The sequence below is a fragment of the Periophthalmus magnuspinnatus genome, chromosome 4, assembly GCF_009829125.3.
Source record: "Periophthalmus magnuspinnatus isolate fPerMag1 chromosome 4, fPerMag1.2.pri, whole genome shotgun sequence".
NCBI classification, from domain to species: domain Eukaryota; kingdom Metazoa; phylum Chordata; class Actinopteri; order Gobiiformes; family Gobiidae; genus Periophthalmus; species Periophthalmus magnuspinnatus.
The window spans coordinates 22,039,682-22,063,973 of NC_047129.1; the positions used below are offsets into that span (position 1 = coordinate 22,039,682).

Genomic DNA, 24,292 nt, shown 5'->3' on the forward strand with positions numbered 1-24,292 from the left:
CCCACTGACAGTAAAAAAAAAAAAAATCATGTTTTTACAGGTATTTTTTATTAGCTGCTAAAACATTTTTTATTGAATAAATACATGATGGACAAGTCTAATATTCTTGGCAAACCAATAGCATTCCCATGGAGATAACCAGCTACACTTTAATAAAACTAGGCACCAGTGTTGTGAGATAATGTGCATCTGGATTGGCCCGTGCGTTTGCACTTCCTCCTGTTGTCACCTCATATACGCGCAGACACACACACGGACATCTGTCTGTCTGCTCCTCTTTCCGACATGGGACACTGCTAACCACTCTGCCAACATGGTAAGGAATCCTATTTAAGATTAAAGCTATGTTCAAGCTACGTGTTACAAATGAAACAGGTGATTTTGAGATTGATTTATTTTAGTTGGATCATATTTAATCTCAGTTAAAATAATGAAAAAAGTCACGTGAATTGGATACTTGCCTTGGTTAATTCATCGTTATCAGGATAAAATGGGGGGAAAAATAATATAACTGAAACGCTGAATGTAACGCCCTTGCGGCAAAGAGAATGGGAAAAGACAAGCCAAACAAAGCATGTCAGGAAGAGGAACAAACGCCTGTTTGGGCGCAAAAACTGTCCGCTCAGATAAGAAGTTTGGATTTCTCTTTCCAGCAAAAATTCCATGATCTGAACATATCAGTTAAAAACATTAAAACAAGTTTGGAGAACAAGGGTGTCACATGTGACACCACCTTACAGGATCTTTCAAAGGAGTTGAGAGCTTTAAAAAGCAAGATATCCTACCTGGAGTCACATGGCAGGAGGAACAACGTAATTTCTTTGGTCTAGATCAAGAGCAGCTGGAGCGTAACGCCAGAGTTGGCTGCAGTACTGCGTTATATTCTGAACCGTGATGAGCAGGACGCTGCGCCCACGGTGGATCCGCACCATCGGGCTTCACGGCCGCTTCCAGCGCATCGGAGTCCTCAGGTGATATCGTCAGGATGTTGAGATGTTGCGGTCCTCAGCTATTGCTGAGAGTCGCAGCCAAGAAGAAGAACCTGACATGGAGAGGTAAAGCCTGCAGGTAAAGGATCTTTCCGGACCTCCTCGTTGACATCCAACAAAAGCGCGCATGTGGATATTGAGAAAAAGTTAAGTTGATGAACAAGTGCACATTTATAACTCGCCAGATGAAGCAATGAGAGAGCTCTTTGTTTTTGGATAAGAGGTATGAAACAAACACAAACTTGCTCTCTTCTAATATCTTTCCATGCCTCCCTTTATTTTTCCCTTGCATCACAATGCAACTGGAGCTGCAAAAAGGCTATTATATTTATTTTAATCTTGAGACTTAAAAAAAATTGGGCCTATTAAGTTAAGAATATAAATGACCTTGGGACTATTAGTTGGAATGTAAATGGGATGGGTAACAAAATAAAGTGTTACAAAATATTATAAGGTCGTACATTTGTAGCCTATGACATAGCTATTATGCAGGAGTCACATTTAAATGAAATAGAATCACATAAATTAAAAACAGAGATGTGTCGGACAGGTGTTATCACCTGGAAGTGGAGACTTTCAGTTAACGGATTTAATCATAGATGGAGATGGAAGATATATCATTGTAGCAAGTATTACTGACTGCAAAAAACTCACTTTGGTTTATGCACCTAACTATGAACAAACACATTTCCTTTCAAATTTATTAGTTCTTACTGCCAAATTTAAAGATGAACCTATCATACTTGGAATCTAAATCTAGTGAATAATCCAATGCTGAATCTCTCAAAATTATCTGTTACTTTAGAGTTTAATAATAGTAATCTGAGACATGCAGAATTTGTTGCTAGTTTAACAAAGAAAATATGTGTACCATACACAAATGGGAAATTATCACCTACTAAGTTTGCTAAATACCATACGATTTTCTTCTGCTTTATGCGGGGCTGGGTCGTGGAGGCAGCAGTCTGAGCAGGGAGGCCCAAACTTCCCTTTCCACACACACCACCTTCATCTCTTCTGGGGGAATCCCGAGGCATTCCCAGGCCAGCCAAGAGACATAGCATGTCCTGGGTCTTCCCTGGGACCTCCTCCCAGCGGGATGTGCCTGGAACTCCTGCCCAGGGAGGCATCCATATGCCCGAGCCACCTCAGCTGACTCCTCTCGACTTGTGACTGAGCTCCTCTCCAGTGTGTCTGGATGTCTCCAACGTGTCCTGGGTCTTCCCTGGGGGCCTCCTCCCAGTGGAACATGCCCGGAACACCTCCCTAGGGAGGTGTCCAGGAGGCATCTGGAACTGATGCCTGAGCCACCTCAGCTGGCTCCTCTTGACATGTAGAAGCAGCACCACACTCCATCCTTCCATCACTCGTGAGAAAGACCCCGAGATACTCGAACTCCTCCACTTGAGGCAAGGACTCTCCACCTTTTCCGGTCAAGAACTATGGCTTTGGATTTGAAGGCGCTGATAATCAGCACAGCTGCTTCACACTTGGCTGAAAACTGCCCCAGTGCCTGTTGCAGGTCCTGGCTTGATGAAGCCACCAGGAGACCAACATCTGCAAACAGCAAAGATCAGATCCTGTGGTTCCCAAACCAGACCCCCTCCGGCCCCTGACTGCACCTAGAAATTCTGTCCATAAATACAATGAACAGAACCGGTGACAAAAGGCAGCCCTGGTGGAGTCCAACAGACTCTAGTTCAGTACGTATGTTTTTGTATTCAAGGTTTTTTGTTTTGTTTTTTTTTGTCTTCTACCAATACTTTTGTCCAATATTGTTCAAAATCTATTGGCTGAGTTTTTATTTGGTCATATTCTTTATATTTTTCAAAATAATGCTGTATTTGAAAGAATCTGGGAGAATGATTTGAGGGTTGTTCTTGAAAATAACTGACTTATCATTTTTAATCCATCTGTTAAAACCACCATCTAGTCTTACAGGTAAAAAAAAATCAGCTGTTTGTTAGGTTAATTTAAACTGTTTTTAAGGTTAATTGAAACTTTTTAGAACCCATTTGTTCTGTATTTTAAGCTTTTTCCATTGTTTTATGTCCATAAATATAAGGGCTGTTATTGGTCTATCCTCGGCTGATTTGGTATCAGTGTCCGTTCTACATCTGCAACTAAAGCTTTTAACTGAGCTTCCCAGTAATGTTTAAGTTATGTGTGGGAGAGAACTTTGAGCCTCACCCTGGGTTTTTCTCTGCATTTTAAAAGTTCATATTCTGCTATTTTCACCTAAAATTGTTTTCATTTTAATTTTTTAAACTAGCTGCTGTTGTATAAGGTGGTACATATGATGTTAGAATATAACCTTTAAAGACACCTTTTTCCCTACATATTAAGACAGTATAATTCAAAATGGTGTCTCCATATTGAAAAGCCCCCTCAGCGTCTATCCCAGGAGAAAGTTCTATTTAAAGGCAAAGTACTGCCTTAAAGGGGAAGTGCATGCCTGATGAATGAGTGCCTTATGTTTTTATCACAGCCCAGGGTTAATGTTTGACACTGGACACAAACATAGTGCATATAATCTGATCCTCTCTGTGGAAAACAATGCTCCAGAAAAGGAATTCCCACATTAAAATGCTCAAACTGAATCATCACACTATATATATGTACTCTGAAAAGTGAAAAAAGAAATGTGCAGTAGTTTCATTAGCGGGATGCATTCTGTTTGTGGTTTCTGTTGTGATAGCACTCTGAAGTAACACAAAGAGTAAAGGGAGGAGGTAGTGGCAAAAACTGCATACTGTCTGCATCTAATTATAAAGTATTTCATTGTCTGAGAATCAGGAAGTGTGCATTAGCATGCTAGTTTTGAAAAGTGCTTATAAGCTCATCTTGATAAATAATTAATGCTCCGAATGCATAAGGTAAGTGAAGATTAAACCTTAGTTTTTCACATTTTTCTGAGACCGTAAAAATCAGGCACAGCAGCCTTAGTTCAGTAACTGAATGACCATCATTTTCAGGTTACTTTTAACCAAAGCACAGCTGCCCGTCTCACACCTGCACAAACTGTGACAGGCCGCTGTGGTGAACCCTGCTCACTCTGATTCGTCGGCGTAAAGTAGATTGTGATTGGTGGAGGCGGAAGCAGGTTGTCTCCATGGTGATGGTGCGGGGCTTTGAGGTGTGTGGTCAGATGGGCTTCCTGTCACAGGGACATGACAGAGCACAGTTACATGCACTTTATAAACCTCAGATTGGTTGGTTTAAAAGAAAAGTAAAACTGTGACATTTTACTAGAGCTGTTGCTCCTTGTGTAAGTGTATTGTGTCATGTCCAGTAATAGGAGTTTAGTGAATGTACAGCAAAACAATATATAGTTGTTTTACGATGCTTTATTTTTTCACTCCACACCCAGTGGTTGTACATGATATGCAACAGCTGCCCTGAGAGCTACTAATGGAAGCCAGGCTGCCAATTTGCACCATTGGCCCCACCAATTACATACATATAGGCAAGATGGGTGAAGTGTTTTGCCTAAGAACACAATGGCAATGTGCATTGTAAAGCCACAACTGCCCCACTGTGGCATTTGGTATTCCCACTGGTCTCCTATCCAAGTACTAAGCAGGTCTGACCTTGCTTAGCTTCTGAAATAAGATGAAATGAGGTCACATGCCATTGGGAAGATGGTATGATAACATTAAAGTACTAGTAGTAGGTAAAAAGTATACTTAAATTTAATAATTTAACTACGGTAGAATATTGAAATACACTACACAGTCTTTTATTTTGGGTATTTTGGGTATTTTTTGGTTCTCTCAGGAGCAATTTACTTGGCAATAATAATAATAATAATAATAATAACAACAATAATAATATTCACATTTTCTTTCATTTTTACACTCAAATGGATTTGGCTTTTATGAATTTTGAAAGTCAAATTTAAAGTTTGTTAAAGATAGATTTTTTTTCCTCCCAAAATGTAAATGATACCCATTCATTGCACTTGGGTTTTGTGTCTTTTGGATGAGTTTGAAGTGTTTTTGAACTGTTTGAGGAGATGTCAAAAGTGATTTTTTCAGTCCCGGGTTTGATCCAATATGGCCGACTTTCTGTGGGGTTTAGAGTAGGACTGATTCTCTCTGTTCGCGGATTCGTGCTAGTGATTGCTTTCTCTCACTTTGTTTAGATGAGAGAGTATCCAAGTGTTGTCTGTACTATACAAATGAAGTTTTATGAAGTACTCAATATTTTAAAGTAGTCCAAAAGTATTTGTAGGAGTCTGGAAAAGTGGACCTACAGATGTATAGTGCACTCATTCAACAATCTGACTTTAATTGACACAGAGAAGAAAGAGGAGAGAGCAGAGAGTGGATGTGAAGAGAGAGAAAGAGAGGAGAAAGAGATTAGAGAGAGGAAGTGAAGAGAGAGTGGAGAGAGAGACAAGTGAGAAGGAGAGAAAGAGGAGATAGAAGAGAGAAGAGGAAGAGAGTGAGAAGGAGAGAAAGAGGAGTTAGAAGACAGGAGGAAGAGAGAGTGAGAAGGAGAGAAAGAGGAGAGTGAAGAGAGACAAAGATAGGAGAAAGGAGGATGAGAGAGATTAGAGGTAGGGGAGAGTGGGGAGAAAGAGACAAGGGAAACGGAAACGAGAGTAAAGACAGGAAGAGAGGAGAAAGAGGAAATGAAGAGAGAGGAGGAGGAAGAGAGTGCGAGGAGGAAGAAAATGGAAAGGAGAGAAAGGTGAGACAGAGAGAGGTGGAAGAGAGTGAGGAGAGGGATACAAGTGAGGAGGAGAGAGAGGACAAAGAGAGAGCTAGGAGAAAGAGACAGATGAGAAGGAGAAGAGAGAGAAAAAAATGAGAGGATGGAGAGGAGCAAGTTATAGTTTAAATATTTGAAAGGAATGACATTTAGCAGAAATTTGAAAAGTTGACGAGGTTAAGAAGTTTAACTGGCAACAATGAATGCTTAAGAGGATTATTTTTTATGTAAATTAACTGTTTGTAGCCTGCACTGTTCAATCACAACTGAACTTGGGTTGCCAGTGGTTTAAACCTGCAGATACACACACTCAGAAAGCTCAGAACCTCCAGAATTCACTTACTGAGCGGCAGAGGCTGCACTAGCACTGATTAATGATTGGCTGTAGGTGCTGGGGATTAGGTATGGTGTGCTGGATTTTAGCATTGAAACTGGCAACCTCATGTGACGCTCTTTCTGCTTTCTTATTGGCTCTTGACAACCAAAAAAATCAAATCATAACACAACATTTTTGTCCATCATGTCCAGTGTTTCTGTAATTAAGAATAAATCAGTACTGCAGTTGTTATTATTAAAAGCTATATTTGATTTGAACATGCTACCTCATATCTAGGGACACAGATAGGTCAAGTTTATGAAACGTAAACTCTAAAAACATACTGCACTAGAAGCTTAAGTAGTAGTAAGTGTAAGTAAAAGGCACCATCTACTGGTCAGCTAAGGCTCACTGCAGATTACGTTTTCCTATAAACTCTGTAGGATGCAATTTCATGGTCTATGGGACATTTTTTGTTTACTTTTATATAGCTAAAATAGAGATGTGAAAATAATAGCAATGATGACATAATCTGTCCAAACACAAAAGAGGATGAATGTCAATGGGGATAAATATCAATCCAGACAGACAAGGGAGAGAAAGAGTGGAAAAAAGAGAGATAAAAGAATGAGATGTGAGGGGTGGCAGAGAGAGCGAGAGGAGAGAGAGTAAGGGGAGTTGGGGAGATGGGGAAAAGACAGTGAGAGTAGTGGGTGTCAGAGAGAGAGGAAACGTTGGCGTGTAGCTTGGTGCATGGCCTGCTGTGCACACTTCCTGCACAGCTACAATGTTGCTCACACATAAAGAGAGAGAGAGACTGACAGATACACACCAAGCAGCCCATATGTGAAAAGGAGGAGAGTAAAGACAGGTAAGACATTTAATACGTCTGAGAAATGTCACTATTTAAGATTTAGGTAAAGTATACTTTTTAATCTGTGGGAAATTCATTGCTGCATTTGACCCATCCTTCAGTGCCGATGGGTTAAACCTGTCAGAAGAAGTGAGGCAAATCTCCAGATCTTACTTAGTTTTGGTCAGGACTGCCTTTGCTGGAGGATTTGACCTATTGTGTATGTTTTGAGTCGAAATCAGAGTACCCAGACACATCAAAACCTCCACACAGAACAGAAATATAGTTTGTTTTTATATAAAACAAAAAAAAGACATCTTACCACAGAATATTACATTATTAAGGTTCTATATTACACAGAATTGACTCTTTGTGAACTTTAAGTTATGTTGTACTGCTGTTACCTCCTCAAAAAAAACATACCTGGAGTTGTGCTGTGTCTACATCTCCAAAGCTCAAAATGCTCTGGTTCATAAAGCGGTAGTTTTCAAGTTAACAGTTACCTTTTTACCTTTAGTTCAGGAGAGATTGCTAATTCTATTGAAGATGTATGGAGTTTAAAAACACAGTGGAGCACTTCATGTATCACCACATAAGTTTTTTTTTTCAGTTTGAGAAATGAGCAGAGCCTAAATATGCAGGATTTGAGTGTGAAACAAAGGTGAGTTAAATACAACTCCAGGTATGTTTTTGATGAGGAATAAAATGATCAGAAAATAGTATTTTATGGGGCTTTAAAACTATTGGACTAACACTTGGATCAAACTACTGAAAACGACTCTCACTGAAGGATGATTGCACCTTAGACAGGCTGAGTCACTTTGTACTTTTGAATCAGCTCTTAAAATTTCTTCTTTAAATTTTTCTTTAGCTTTTCACTGATATGTTGACTTTTATAGTGTACAGTTTGTAGTTATTTATTTGTATGTTTGTTATTTATCTATTTTTAAAAAAATGTCTGTTGTGTACTGCACTCTGGTCAACTTTGTTGTTTTTAAAGTGCATTAGAAATAAAGTTGGATTGGATTGGATTAATTATTGTACTGAGGAAGTATTCTAGTGCTACACCTCCCTCCTTCTACCTTCATTTGGCAACTTCGCTAACTTGAGAGGAAGCATTTTGATCTTGAGAGAAAAAAGAACACTTGAAATGCTGGCCTAAGATGGAACCCTGTCTTCAAAAGGTCTGATTTAGACTGCTTGGGCCATGGAGAGGGGAAAAGAATTTTTGTGCAAAATTTACTTTTTTAGAGATTTTAAACATGTTTTAATTGTTTTCCTTCTAATTTACCCTCCTCAAGTTGTATTTAGATTGATTTGTGCATGTTTGAGTAATGTTTATTGTCCTGTATTCAAGGCATAATTGCTCCGATCTACCCCCATTTTCACTGCCACTGGTTCACGGCCAAAAAAATGGCGGCTCACTAGAGTGATCTGCAGCTAGGAGGGGCCGACAGCCTGCGGCTCTCCGATGTGATGATGTTTGCGGCGACGTCAGCTCTCATTGGACACTAGTTTTCTAATGCAGAAGTCAGTGACCTTGTTTCTTTTAGATGAATATTGTGATTTAAAATGTCCAAATTATAATATAATGATTCACGGGTGTCATAGATTATAGCTGTATAGCAGACACAAGCACAATATATCTCCTGTCATGTTTTCATGTTGAGAGAAAAAGAAACACTAATCGCTAGCCTAAGATATAAGCTTTGTGCAGACTCCAACCAACAATTGTTCAGTTATCTATGTCTCTTTTCCTCTACTCCGAGGCTATGTGTGGTCACCATGGCTAGTTCGCTTCTTGGCATGCTACGTTCAGAACAAAGCTGAACGTGGACTCGGAGGAGCTTGGGTTCCACAAAAATATGCAGAGCAAAATATGCACACGTGTCCTAAGCCTATAAGGCTCAATTAGGAGCTTCTTGCACGCTCTTTGGTGGCATGAGGAATGAAGCCATGAGGTAACCAGTGGCTATAAAGTGCAGCTCTGGATACAACAGTTTTAGGACCAGTCCTTCCTGAAGCCCAAAGATAAAGCAGAGTGAGTGAGGCCGGAGTGTCCAGGCACACAAGTGTGCTCCCTACTGTGCCAAATGCAGTAACGCAGGATAAACACAGATGTACGGCGGCTTTATATGTTATGATTGGTGCCACCAATCATTGGGTCAGGTGCACACCAGCATGCCCAAAAGTGCAGAGCCTGTAAACGTGTATGTGTGCCTTTGAATACACATAGCTAGAGGCACTCTGGATGTGCACTCTGGATGTGAGCCCCATATCCAGGTGCATTGGCATGTTTAAAAAGAAGGCCCAGAGTTTATTACAATACGTCTATGCTTACAGATCGGTGGAGTAGTGTCAGGCAGTATATCTAGTCACCAATCATAAGCAAAATGAGTCCCCTGCGCATTGCTACAGATCATAGAGATTGCATGCTGTATGAGCAAAATATGTTTATGTTAAAATGAGAAACTGATGTTAAAACATGAAACATATCATGATAATGTTTTAACCAAAAAAGTTCTCCTTTTAACTTAATACTTTCTTATAAGGAAAAATAAATACAAATGTTTAATCAACATCTGACAGTGCTACGTTTCCGTTGAACCCTATGTTCAAAGGAACCATTTTAGACAGCTGGGGCCAAGATGATTAGAGGATTTTTGTGCTCTGTCTTATAGTTTAGGTCAGAGAGTGGTTGTTTATGAGGCATAATATGTAATCTCTGAAACTCTGTTAAAGTGTGTTCATTATGGCTAATAAGGTTAGTTTCTATGTATTCTCTTCACCTGCAAGTATGGAGTTTAGTGGTGCATGCTGAGATGATGCCTTCTCCATCATCTCAGCATGCACCACGTCATCAAGGCTGCCCTTTGTCACCGGTTCTGTTCATTATATTTATGGACAGAATTTCTAGGCGCAGCCAGGGGCCGGAGGGGGCCTGGTTTGGGAACCACAGGATTTCATCTCTGCTGTTTGCAGATGATGTTGTCCTGATGGCTTCTTGGAGCCAGAACCTGCAGCAGGCACTGGGGCAGTTTGCAGCCGAGTGTGAAGCGGCTGGGATGAGAATCAGCTCCTCCAAATCCGAGGCCATGGTTCTCGACCGGAAAAAGGTGGTTTGCTCTCTCCGGGTGGGTGGTGAGTCTCTGCCCCAAGTGGAGGAGTTCAAGTATCTCGGGGTCTTGTTCACGAGTGAGGGAAGGATGGAGCGGGAGATTGACAGGCGGATCGGTGCAGCGTCTGTAGTGATGCGGTCGCTGTATCGGTCCGTTGTGGTAAAGAAGGAGCTGAGCCGGAAGGCAAAGCTCTCGATTTACCGGTCAATCTATGTTCCTACCCTCACCTATGGTCATGAGCTCTGGGTAATGACCGAAAGGACAAGATCGCGGATACAAGCGGCTGAAATGGGCTTCCTCCGCAGAGTGGCCGGGCGCACCCTTAGGGATAGGGTGAGGAGCTTGGTCACACGGGAGGAGCTCGGAGTAGAGCCGCTGCTCCTACACGTTGAGAGGAGCCAGCTGAGGTGGCTCGGGCATCTGTTCAGGATGCCTCCTGGACGCCTCCCTAGGGAGGTGTTCTGGGCATGTCCCACCGGGAGGAGGCCCCGGGGAAGACCCAGGACACGCTGGAGGGACTATGTCTCTCGGCTGGCCTGGGAACGCCTTGCGGTCCCACCGGAGGAGCTGGAGGACGTGTCCGGGGTGAGGGAAGTCTGGGAGTCCCTGCTTAGACTGCTGCCCCCGCGACCCGGCCCCGGATAAGCGGAAGAAAATGGATGGATGGATGGATGCTGAGATGATGTCATCTCCCAAAGCTCTACTGAAACAGCAGAAAATAGGCAGAGACAGTGCATTTCTTTGAATGACTGGAGGTGTACTTGACTGAGAGGAAACCATAGCAAATTTTTCTTGGTATCACAATGTTTAAAAAAAAAAAGTATTTTTCGACTGTAGAGTCAAAAAAGAGTCTGTCTGAAAAAAGAATCTGAACTCCTCTTTGTTTGATCTGTTTTGTCAGGAGGAGAGTGTGGATGTGACAGCTCTGCGGGCTCGCTTCAGCGCTCCAGCCCCTAGCAGCAGTCAGGACAGTGAGAGCCTCAAGTTAGCACGCCGTTCCCTGCTCACACCCTTTAGCCCCATCAGAGACACTAACACCCCCCCTTTGAACAGACTGTCCCCTACGACTCCAGAACTTGCCAGAACCACATCCCCTAGTGCACCCCGACAGGCCAGAGCCACGCCCCCTACTGCCCCAACCCATCTTAGAGCCACACCTTCTTCTGCTCCAGGGCATCTCAGAGCCACGCCCTCTACAGCACTTGGTCTTCCCAGAGCCACACCCTTTACTGCTCCAGAACTCAGGTCCCAGCCTGGGCCACTCCGAGCCCCCACCCCCCCTGTGGATACTAACAAAGTGCGTCAAACAGGAGAGCTGCTGCAGAACATGATGCTGCGGCACCAAAGGCCCCCAGGGCCCAGACTGTCGCCAGTGCCCGTCCTGTTCTCAGCACCCTCTGTCCCTCACACCCCTGCCTCTGCCAGACCCCTGCCCAGACCGAGGAGCACAGACGATGTGCCCCCCCTCAGGAGACCCCTGCCTACTCTGGCCCCTGCACCGCCCAAACCTAAACGACCTGCTCATGTGAACATAAACCAGTGGAGGTCCTCAAAAGGAGTGCCCCCTAGAGGACTACCAGCACCTACAGGACCTCGGGTTTCTTCAGGTCAGTGTACTGTCACCATCACTATTCATCAAAGAGGTTTAATTACATCTCTGTGTCTCAATGAGGGATGCAGGATCTACAGGGAATGATTAGCCTACAGAGAACAAACAAGGTATTATTGACAAGTTCAATATATATCAAAGTAGCTTGTGGCTTAGGTCACATGAGTGAATGGTATTATCAGAGTAACCTCTTGAAAAAGATTTAAGAGTTTCTAACAAGGCTACTTACAGGTTTAGGGGAGAAGATCCCATCCAACGGAATCTTTTTTGATACTCATTTAAATCTTCCAATTTCAATAAGTAGACTAAGGACTATACTTGATTTTTTTTCATGTAATAAAGTAAAATTAGTCCCAGTATCTCAGTCCTATAGTAAATGGAGCTCTTAAACATCCTATATTAAACAAAACAGATTCTCATGAGATTTAAGCCATGTTATAATGCTGTTACCTCATTAAAAACACACCTGGAGTTGTGTCTGTGTAACCCCTCAGTCATCCAGGTATGACGACGTCTAGGAATGAAGACGTTCTGTTCTGGTCAGATTACTGATGGACACTGTCATATCTGAAGGGAGGAGCTAACTACACTGAAACTAAAAACACCTATTGTTTGCAGTTTCTGTTTGTAGGCTAGGTCTGTTGAGCTACAGTGTGCACTGTGCCTGAGTCATATTTTGCATAATCATTCAAGCCCCTAATGGCTGTTTTCGCACATATTAGCATCTTGGCTAACCCTATTGTTTTTTTTTTCTTCTTGTTTTAGTTTGGTCCTGAAAATGGAGTTATAGATGGGAGATAAATGATGTCTAAGGCCCCCATTCCTGTTCAAGGAAGGATTGTCTTTCATAACAAAAGAAATAGCTTCTTTAACTCCCCTCTCAAACCATTTCTTTTCTTTGGCTAAGATCTGTACCTCACTATCTTCAAAGGAGTGGTTAGTGGCTTTGAGATGGAGATGTTCGGTGGGCTGGGGTCCCAAGGAACTCTCTTGACGGTTTTGGCACATTCTCTTATGGAGTGGCTCTTTAGTTTCTCATGTATAATGCTCACTGCACTTTTCACTACACTGAATGGGGTGGACCACAAATATCTCTATACATCAATGCATCATTGTTCTGATTGCAGTGAATTTTAAGGAAGCTACGAATTTGTTAATTGACATTTTTAAGACAGTCTGGTACAACATCTTCAAATCTTATTCTTTTCCTCCTCAGTGTCTCCTCTCCCAGGGGCTCGACTTGTTCCTGTCCCAGCTCCCACAGGACCCCCCAGACTTCCACAGAGGGACAACAAACCAGGACGACTTCCCAGGCAGACCACTACTGTGTGAGTGTCCTCTAGGTCCATGCTCTGTTTCTGATCTGTCCCTGTCCTGTGTTTGTCTCTCTGTGGATACGGAGTCTTGTGTGTCCTGTCTTGTCTGCCTGTGGGCACTATAGACTCTTTTGGTGCGCCTCCCTCCAGCTGAGTTGTGTTTCCATGCTCCGGGCACACTCCAGGTCCAGGGCGTGGAACTATAATAAGATCCAGAAGATCAACCAAAGATGCCGTTGTATTGTTTTCAATGGCCTGTTCTCATTGGCACGAAATGCCAAAAAAAACAAAGAAACATGTGATCAGAAACGTGACCAGTCCTGACCAGTCAAGTGTCTCACGTAGCTCTGCTGCGTGAGACACTTGACGTCATCCAAATCAATGTTTTATAAATTGTACCTGATTTATGCTCTTAATCATAAGGTCAAATCTCAGCGATTCACAAAAAGACATGACTACAGCTAGCGTAAACACAAAACTATTTCTGGTTTATCATCAGTTTATTATTTCACTTCTCTGTGTCTCTAAGCCTCTCTTTATGTTTTAGCCTCTCTCTATGTGATGCATTTTATTTGGCTCATGTTGCATTATGCTCTGGAAATATAATATTTTCATCCTTTACCCGAGTGATGTCCATCCATGATGCTAACGTGCTAGCTTTGTTTTGTAAAGTATATTGGCTCAGCATATAAGTTGCCATCACTGGAAATACAGCGGTTTATCACAAGATCAAGTCAGCATTTGATGTAAAAATGTATGTTTATATCTGCTTTTTGTCATCTTGTTTTTTGAGTCTGCATTCTCTCTTGACAAATCATTTTGTTTTGTTGTGTAGCCACACTTTAGCTAAACCGATATGGGAGCCGTAACGTGCTGGCCCTCTGTGGGAGGTGGTACCCTCCAGGGCCCGCTTTGGACAAGGCTTATGTCATTGTCTTGTCCCTGCTCTGTTTCTCTGTGGACACTGTGTCTTTGTCCTGGCCTTGCTCTGTCTCTTTATGGACACTGCGTCTTTGACCTGTCCCTGTCCTTCCTCTGTCTCTCTGTGGACACTGTGTCTATGTCCTGGCCTTGCTCTGTCTCTTTATGGACACTGCGTCTTTGACCTGTCCCTGTCCTTCCTCTGTCTCTCTGTGGACCCTGTGCCTATGTCCTGTTCCTGCCCTGCCTCTGTCTCTCTTTGGACACTGTGTTTATTTCCTGTCCCTGTCCTGTTTCTGTCTCCCTGTTTACACTGTGTCTTTGTCCTGTTTGTGTCTCTGTCTCTTTATGGACATGGTGTCTTCTTGGATGTGTCCCTGTTCTGTCTTCCCCTGGACTTGGGGACATTCAGGTCTGTTCTGTTCACAGGGACATTGATGACGACCAGGAGACATATGATGACATCGGGAGCCTGGAGAAGAACGGTGAGAAGAACCAGTTTGTACATGGTCAAAGTAATGGATTTGTTAACAGAGGGAACATGTATCTTTCTCAAATGAAAAGCTATGTAACTTTTCTGCTTGCATCCATGATTTTATTTATTTATTTATTTTGACATTAATGCTGCAGTGTATGGCATTCAGCCTATCTAGCAGGTGATGCCATTTGGCCAAATTAAGTCAGATCTGTGGGAAGGCGACCCTGCTCACTGTAAGGAAGTATGTTTTTAATGCAATAAAACCACATGTAATTGTGTAAATGCAAGGTAGATAAGTTTAATGCAAAACTGTGGAACATTTTTGCATTAAACAATAAGGTCTCCATGGAGACAAGCAAGTGGCAGACATAGCGAACCTGCTACCTGCGTTCCAACAGTTAGTGAGCCTGGGAGCGCTTCCGGCTCCATTGACTCCAATTCACTTTCTATTGAAAAAACGTCGCCCCTCTCTCATAACTGCTCCTGTCAGGCTCGTCATTTTGGTCTTAAAATGTTTGTAGAAACCCCTTCCATCCTGTTTATTTTTGCTATTTTGTCCGTAAATCACGATATGAACATTGTAACGTAGCCTGGCCTTTAGGGGTAGGATGTGAGACAGAAGACAGCAGCACAGCCGTGGTTCACAATGTTTTATTTCTTTTTTAATCATTTACCAAAGTGCAAGTGCCTTGTGTAATGGAGGTTTGAGGAGCAGCGTCTCCTCCAGCAGCAGAACATGGTATGTCGGTTTCAGGTGCCTTTTATACTGTCCCACTAACATTTGCTCTTTAAAACTCTTAAACCTCCATAAAACCAAATAAACCCATAAATCAAATGAACTTTATACATATGGTGAAGGATGCTATTAAAGTGTAAGTGCAATTCATAGTGCACATAGTAAAGTGTTGCTACTTTTGTAACAAATGGGCTGTTTGTTAAAAACATCAATAACACAAATCAGGTGCCTCCTATAGTCCACCCCTATAACTGCTGGCCATGATGAGCTGCATTTGGCTAGAGCCAAATGTTGGGTGACATCACGCTTAGTTCACTTCTTTATACAATCGATGGTTCCACGATAAATGTTACAGAGTGCTCTTTTTAATATCCTGTAATCCCTGATAGGATTACACAGTGAAAGAACTGAAATATTCTTGATGAGTATTGTAGTGTTGTGTGTGACCCTTTTGTCCTTTTCTTCTCTCTCTTCAGACTCCTGGAGTGACTCAGGCTCACAGAGCAAAGAGGAGGTGAGGTCCAAACCAAATAGCGACATCATGGCTTAAATACAAGAAACAGCTATGAACAGGAATCAGACTGCCACAGTCACTCAAACATGCACAAAATCCACTAGTGAAGATTAAGTAAATTAAAGGGGACATGGAGATGCTGTACTTGATTTTTACTGTCTCGAAATGTGAAAAACAGAACTAGTTCATTTGAAACATTTTGCATTAGTGGAAAGTTATTCCTCACTTAATTTATACATTCTGAGCACCCTAATTATTCACTGCAATACACTTTTCTCAGAGTTTTATTTTGATGTTAACAACAACATAGCATGCCGTTGTGCACTTCATGATTATCGGACAATAACACACTTTACAATCAGATGCAGACTGTACACAGCAGACCTATAGTGAACTCAAGAGCTGCTTATACAATATATCTGTACTGGGCGAGACATGACATATTTTTGCTCCTAAAATTCTTATTCATTCTTATTAAATTAAGCAACATTTATCAGTATAAAGTATATATAAGTATTGAGATAAGTATTTATTTGAATTTTATTATGTTTTATAAGTATTAAGTTAAGTATTTATTTGCATTTTATTATGTTTTATATTTGTTACATATTTGTTTTACATTTTTTATTATGATTTATTTTATTTGCATGTTTTTGTTACACTTTTTGCATGTTTTTTTTGTTTGCTTTTTTATTATGTATTAGTTTATCTGCACTTTTTGTTATAAATGTTCTTTTTTGCATTACATTAAATTGACTGACTTGATAATGGTTGGCACTGTCTCTCTTCTCTCTGGTTTGCAGAATGAAGATATCTACGAGGACATAAACGAGTGAGTTCACACTTATCTCAGAGTGTATTATGGGCTCGCTGTCTTCTATAACAGTCAGAAACAGACCCTCTATAGTCGGTGTTATGCAGTGTTACCTCTTATATCGCACCACTTCCTTTAAGTCTGCTAGAGACAAGCATGATGCAAAAGAGATATAAAATCAAACTCATACTATCAAGAAGACACAGTAGACCGAGTAAGGGGCATGGAATAGCTAAAGCTGCACAGTGGAACTTTTCTGGTGGAGTGTGCAACCTGCTTGTCTCAAAAAACAGAAAAACAGACCTGGAGTTGTGTTTTGTTTCATTCACACAAGTTTCTGTAACTCTTGATTATTCATCTGTCTGCATCTCCAAAACTCAAATTGGTGTGTTCCAAAAAACTAAAACTACTAGTTCATGTGATGTCATGAAGTAGTAGAACTGAAATTATCCGAATGATTCTAGTGAAGGTGAATGGGTCACTTCCTATATTACCACATGATGACATCACAAGGTGTTTTCAGTTTTAGTGAAGAGCACAGCCTAAAGGTGCAGACTTTGTGTATTAAACATGTATGAATGAAACAAAACAAAACACCATGTATGTTTATAATGAGGAAAGAATATTATAGCATAGATCAGAAAATAGTGTAATATGGGTAATAGGTTTTTCTACTTCTGACTTGGTTTGGTGGGATAGTACCTGTGGTGAATATTTATCATAGATTTTACATCAGTTAAGTGGCCGTTTGTGGAAAAAAGTTCAAAAGAAAAGTACAAAAAACTGGAAATAACACTGATTTCTAAAATCTAACACACGTTTAATTCTGGAAGTTTAAACCTTCATTTAACAAAATAAAGGTGTTTTTAATTACCTTTATGTGTGCCATATCTACTGCCTGTGTTCAGCAGGAAGTAAAATGATAAACTTCAATATAACTATATCATCTGTTTTAATTAAATGAGTAGCATATGCTCTTTAACTATCTTTGGAGAGAAAACCAAATTACAGGTGAGATCTGTGGAGAGGCGACACTGCTAAAAAAAAAAAAATACATGTTTTTCAAGCTATGTTTTTAGCACAAAACAAACCAAACAAAAAAACAAACAAAACAACTGTGACAAATCCAAGATGAATAGATTATTTTTAATGCAATACTGTGGAACACTGCGGTCAAAGCAATAGCATCTCCATGGACACAAGCGGGTAGCGGACCATGTACCTGCATAGTTACGTAGTGCACCTTTAATAAGCAGTCCCCTCGTCTCAGTAAAGGGGCTGTGGGTTAGACTCTAGATGTTGATGATGTGATGATTTTGCAGAAATCAAAACGAAACCATCCAAATGGTTCCTGAGGTGAAACTAAACCAGAAGGACGTGAGGAGGCAGCAGGAGCAGGAGAAGAAGGAGCAGCAGGAGCGGCAGAGGAGAGAGGAGCAGCTCCGAAAAAACTTCCAGGTAAAAATACACCTGAAATGAGTAATGTAATCTGTCATATGCACTTTAATGCTTATAGTGAACTGCTACTGCTATTAGTATTTTTACTACACTTTCACTCAAGTAGTAGCAGTCCGATGTCACAATGCTAAAATTTCAAACTCGATATCAATACTAAAGAATAGACTGGATACTTAGTACTCAGTACGATGATAATAAAAAAACAAAACAAAAAAAACATTTTTTTTTTTTAAATTTAGACAATAGAATGTGATTTTCAACATTAAATCGTAGTACTTTTTTATCTTACTACATGGCCTTATATCTGAGTAATCCCCCAGTCGTCCAGGTAGGACTTGTTCTGATAAAGTATCGATACTAGTTTTACTATCAATCAGTATCTGATTTTCAATAGTTTTGACAAGCCTATAGCAGTCATATAATAAAAGTCCTACACACTTTTGTTTATATATTTATATTGGACAATAACTTGCATTTCACTCATTTAATAGTAGTGTATCTCACCTGTAGCCTCTTACTGGTATAATAAATGTACTACAACCACAACATGTTTACATCATATCAGAGAACACGTGTTTATGAAATTGTAAATTAAGATTCTACACCTCTCCCCTTAAATGTACTTGTGTGTTCAGCTGCAGTTTCCTGTGGAGGTGCTGCACACAGCCAGTGTGAGGCAGGACTGGAGCGGGGGCAGTAAACTGGACCTGAGTGTGAGACAGGGGGACAAAGTGGACATCATCAGAGTCAAGAACAACCCCGAGGGGAAGTGGTTAGCACGCTTACCCCCCAGCAACTGTGAGTGTCCCTCTGCTGCTACATGTACACAGACTACACAGACATGTACTTAAGTAACTGTACTGTAACTTCTTTCATACTTAGAAACAAGAAACAAAAAATGACTTGAATAGAAAGTATTTAGAGAGTAACCATTTGGACAAAAGGTCTGTTATATTAATTGCTGTTGATAATTACCAAACATTGTGCAAATTTCCCAAAAATATAAGAAACTCATATGTCCAAATGATTTGATATGCATTAGATTTATATAGCCCCCTTCAAGACACCCACAGAACTTTACAGTGTATTATTCATTCACTCCACACTCTAAGCTACTATTGTAGGCGCAGCTGCGCTGGGACAGAAGTGAGGGTGCCAATCTGTACCGTCAGCCCCTTCAACCACCACATTCATACAAGGCAATGTGGATGAAGTGTCTTCCCACTGGTGCCCCACTGTGGCACCTGGTATTCCCTGTTGTCATGGACTGGGTCAAAGTTCAGACAAAATGAAGTCCACCATGGATAAAAAAAAAAGCAAGATGCAAACAAATGTTGTGTCTGCTTGGTGTCACTCTCAGTCGGCCGGCTTTTAAACTGACGGGCCCCACCTACAATTAGGTGTAGCGTATCCAGGTCAGCTCTCTCATTGGTTGGACCCTGCAAGGGAGGAGAGAGCCAACAGCAACATAGATCTAAAACATCTAGATACACCCAGAAGCTAAAGGTGGGGTCATCACACAGCACATTTTTACTTCCTATGTGGGACACAAGTAATGTTTATAAAATATACCTTTATAGCTAGTGTTGTTGTCTACAACCCCTAGTGGGCATATATAATCTGTAGACACACTTACAATGTGTAAATTGATCTAAATAATCATAAGATCAACAACATGGTTCAGAGTTGGGTTGAAATAATTCAAGGTTACCAGTAGGTCTTAGGTTAAGGTTAGACAAGTGACTAGGACTATGGTTAGGATCAGTCTCCAGGAAATGAATGAAAGTCAATGTAATGTCCCCACAAAGCATGAAAAACTAATGAGTGGATGTTTGCGTGTGCAGACGGCTACATCAGTAACACATGTGTGGACATTGACTATGAGGCCATCAAGCGCAGAGCCACTCAGCTCAGGAGGATGGACCGTTATGAGGGAGAGCTGCCACCCCCTCCCCCTGACCCGCCTGGAATTAGCCAGCGCAGCCATCTGCCTGACAGGTACTGCACCAGGAACATTATCAGATGCACTGTGCTCCAAACTATTTATAACATCTTTGAACTATGCAGCTTTTTTAGTGGAGTATTTGCTATCTGTTTTTTCTCATCAACATGGTGTTACTTTGTGTGGATTTATTAATTTAGGTTGGCTTTCCACAATTTGAACCTTTAACTTCACCTGTTCATCTCCACTACAAGGATAACTTAAAAGGGCCCATATTACGCCATTTTCTCCATTTTCTGATCTATGTCATAATGTTGTTTCTTCATTGAGCTTTGGAGATGTAGACAGACTAATAACGAAGGATTTCTCAAACATGTGGGAATGAGACAAAACTCAGTTTTTGATTATGTAATGTTATATCATGACTTAAAGCTCCTAAGAGTCAATTTCACTTAATACAGGACCTTTAAATTTCCTCACATAAATGGATTTCTTGAACCCTGTTGGCTTCACTCTTTATTTGTAGAATTAATAACAATTAGCAAATCATGCACTTGGAAAAAAAAATCCCAAATGTTAGTTTTCCTTCACTAAAACAAATTTTCTTCTTTTTTTCAGTGAACCTGATGATGACGGTAAGGACAGTTTTCCTGTTTAATATTGACAACTTACGTTTAATTAGTTTAACAATTACAATAAATAAACAAATATTTTACACAAGTAAGAGTAGTTCAACATAATATTACCCAAGTAGAAGTACAAAGTGGGGGTCCATGGCTGAAAGACTGATCATTAATTTGTGTTTTCCTCAGATAACTATGATGATGTGGACTTTCCTCCTCCACCAATTGAGTTCAAGTATATCCTCTCTCTCTCTGTGCTCATGTTTGACTTTGTACTTTATTCACACATAGTAACTGTCATGTTTTTACAGCATTGACCCAAAGATCGAGAAGGAGCTCAAGAAAAAGTTTAAGGTAATGTTCACCAGACAGTTTTGGTGAGAAGAGAAAATTACTGAGACATGAAACACTTTTAATTCAGTATAAAAATAAATGTCACTTTTCATCTAATTGATACTTTGCAGCCGATATCATCAACATCCCTGGGGGTGTCATGCTATCTAGGGGCACTGCTCTGTCTGAAGCTCAATTGCTCAATTATTACTGCTTTTTTTCTTTTGCTTGTTTGTTTGTATTTTGAAAATGAAACATGTACTAAAGCCCTTTTTGTAACTGGTAGTGTCTCTGTCCTTCCCACAGTTTGAGGGCCCGCTGAAGGTGCTGCAGACCATGATGGTGGACCCCAATGCTCTCCTGAAGAAACCAGGACCCAAACACCTGAGTGTGTCCCCTGGAGACGTCCTGGACGTCCTCCAGCTGCACAGCAAGAAGGCCCTGTGTCGAGACAAGTTTGGAAGATGTACGCACCACTCCCTCTCTGATACTCTAATCTTTTCTTTGTTACTATGTGGAGGAGGGGCAGGGGAGGTGTGGAGGAAGTGCAGGAGAGGTGCAGGTAAAGGGAGAAGGTGCGGATGTAGGGGAGGTGCAATGGAGGTGCAGAGAAGGAGGAGGGCAGGTGCAGGTGAAGAGGAAGGAGAGGTGTGGATGCAGGTGGGGTGCAAGGGAGGTGCAGAGGAGGAGGAGGTGTGTGGAGTGTGAGGTCACTGTTAGGTTAGTCATTGTTTGTACAGAACAGAGGATCTGGGTGTTGCTGAAAGAGGCTGCATGGATAGTACAGGTGTAGAGCAAGTGAACGCTCCACTGGAGCCTGTGGGTCTGAGTCTGGCCTATGGGGAATGTGCTCAGTGTGTTCTCCACAGCAGAACATAGCCCAGGGTCAGATCAAGGCTGCTTGTGTTGGGAATACTTTGAAAATGTATTTACTTACATATATTGAATACCTGCTGCATTGTGTTGGTTGTATTTGTAGTGTATTCTGATACATGGCCCAATCAAAGTACTGTACTCGGAGTACTTTGCATTAAAATTGCATTAAATAATAGTGTAAAAAGGTGACATAGGATTAGAACAGCTTTGTGTCTGTTAAGCATTTATTTATCATTATTCTGAGGAGGAAAGATTTGCACATGCACACAGCAGAAGAGCAGTGTTTTCTATCTCTGTTACTGATGCCTTGCAGTTTGAATCCCAAATTGCATGATCAAATACTACAATGTATTCCTTTGATTTGAGTAACTGTATTCTGAATACCACCAAATGGACTGGTCTACCTTTTTCAATATTGTAAATGTTGTAATGACCTTTTCTTTCCTTTTTTTACAGTTGGTTATGTGAACAAGTCTCATCTTCTGCCACTGTGAGTTAAAATGACCCTTTAAAGAGGGGGTATTATGCAAAATCAATGTTATAATGCTCCTTCATCAAAAACATGCCTTAAGAGATTTTAGATGTTGTCCATGCATGTTTGAATAATCTAACGATCTCTCCTGAGTCCTATCCAGTCTCTTCTTGTGGTTAGCTGTAAGATTCTGTCTTATGCTCAGCCCACAAACCTTCATTACCCACACTCCCACGTGATAATTCTTCAGAGATATTCAAAAGCATGACACAAAACTGTACACAGCAACTTGACAAACCTGATGCAATGTGCAGTAGTTTTGTTTGTGGGATGTACATTGACTGTTGTAATAGCGCTCTGAAGGGGAGGTGAGTTATCACAAAAAGCAAAGGGAGGGGGGACTCAGAGCTTCAAAAATAAAAGTGAAACTTAATAAACATGTTTCAGCATTTTCAAAACAATGAAAGGTAACATGGTGATCAAAACATGTTATGTGTTAGCAATTAATACCTCATAAAAGTCTAATACCTCCTCTTTAATATCTGGTGCACAAACATGAATTATTTTATGCAGTGAATAAATAATTACTTCTTTATTAACAACCATTCGTTTACTAATCTGTTCTATCTTTTGCAGTGAGGGGGACATTTATGACGATGTAGAATATCCCAGCGGTGAGTTGTTTTGTTTTGTTAATGGAGAATATTCAAATTGTGCCTTTAAATGAACTGATTTTTCTCTTCTTTCAGATGTGTACGACAATGACAATGTGGACAATTGACAAACAACCGCCACAAAAATAATGACATGAAAAAAATGTTGTTTCATTCAAACTAAAGCTAAACTGTGGAGCATTATTACATGGAAATACAGTTGAAACCACAAGTTTACATATATATATAAATAGACACCCTTTTTTTTTAAATCTCTGTCTGACATGAAATCAGATTTTTTTTTCCTGTTTTAGGTCAATTAGGGTTAACTAAATTATTTCTATTTACTAAATGCCCGAATAATTTCAAACAATTTTTCATTACTTTCTTTAGAATCAAATGTTTACGTACTTTTCATTAGTATTTGGTACCATTGCCTTTAAACTGCATCACTTGGTCAAATGTTTTGAATTTCCTTCCAAAAGCTTCTCACAATAGTTGGCAGAAATATTGGCCCATTCCTGACAGAACTGATGTAATTGAGCCAAGTTTGTAGTCATAGGCCGCTTGCTCACACATGTCTTTTCAGGTCTGCCCATACATTTTCAATACTTCAGATCGGGACCAGTTTGGCAGTATGCTTCAGGTCAGACCAATTTTTGCGACCAGGCTTTAACTTCCTGACTGATGTCTTGTTGCTTCAGTATTTCCACATAATATTCTTTCCTCATGATGCTATTTATTATGTGCATCAGTCCCTCCTGCAGCAAAACAACCCCACAACATGATGCTGCACCCCCCATATTTCACAGTTGGGATGTTGTCAGGCTTGCAAGCGTCCCCCTTTTTTCCTCAAAACACAACAACGCTTATTATGGCCAAATTGTTAAATTTTTGTTTCATCAGAGCACAGGACGTGTCTTCAAAAATGTGTCCATCTGTAAACTGTAATCTGGCTTTTTATGTTACTCTTGGAGTAATGGTTTCTTCCTGGCAGAGGCCTTTCAGTCCATGTTGATATAGTACTTGTTTCTCTGTGTATAATGACACACACATTTCAGACCAAAGCACGTTCATCTCCGGGACACAGAACTCATCTCCTTCCTGAGCAGTTTGATGGCTGGACATTCTCATGGTGTTTATACTTGTGTATAATTGTCTGAACAGATGAAAGTGGCACCTACAGACATCTAGAAATTGCACCCAAAGATGAACCAGACTTGTGTAAGTCCACAATTCTGTTTCTGATATCTTTGCTGATTACTTTTGACTTTCCCACGTTACACAAAGAAGCAGTGTGTTTCAGATGTGCCTTAAAATACATCCACAGATGTGCCTCTAATTAATTTAAATGTTGTCAGTAAACCAATCAGAAGCTTCCAAAGACATAACATCACCATCATCTGGGTTTTCCGAAATTGTTGAAATGCATAATGATCATCTATGTAAACTTCTGAATTTGAAGAAAGTCATGAAAAATTGTCTTTAAAAATCCTTCTCTCATTATCCTGGCATTTAGGAAATAGAAATAATTTTGTTAATCCTAACTGAATT

The 24,292-nt window shown here is 40.7% G+C and overlaps 1 protein-coding gene across 1 annotated transcript; it reads left to right on the forward strand.

Moving 5' to 3' along the window:
- Positions 1–235: 235 nt before the first annotated feature.
- si:ch73-40i7.2 (FYN-binding protein 1) lies at positions 236–22,988 on the forward strand. Its single transcript, XM_055221466.1, has 16 exons — positions 236–316; positions 10,895–11,600; positions 12,819–12,930; positions 14,269–14,324; positions 15,530–15,567; positions 16,371–16,399; positions 17,704–17,839; positions 18,475–18,637; positions 19,684–19,837; positions 20,400–20,416; positions 20,594–20,639; positions 20,716–20,758; positions 21,044–21,203; positions 22,070–22,103; positions 22,722–22,759; positions 22,835–22,988. The coding sequence occupies exons 1-16, from the start codon at positions 314–316 to the stop codon at positions 22,864–22,866; spliced, it is 1,767 nt and encodes a 588-aa protein (XP_055077441.1). The 5' UTR covers positions 236–313; the 3' UTR covers positions 22,867–22,988.
- Positions 22,989–24,292: the final 1,304 nt, after the last annotated feature.

Coding starts and splice junctions, on each gene's coding strand:
- si:ch73-40i7.2 (XM_055221466.1), top strand. Junction 20,759..21,043: donor AGCTCAAGAAAAAGTTTAAG/GTAATGTTCACC, acceptor TCCTTCCCACAG/TTTGAGGGCCCGCTGAAGGT. Junction 22,104..22,721: donor AAGTCTCATCTTCTGCCACT/GTGAGTTAAAAT, acceptor TATCTTTTGCAG/TGAGGGGGACATTTATGACG.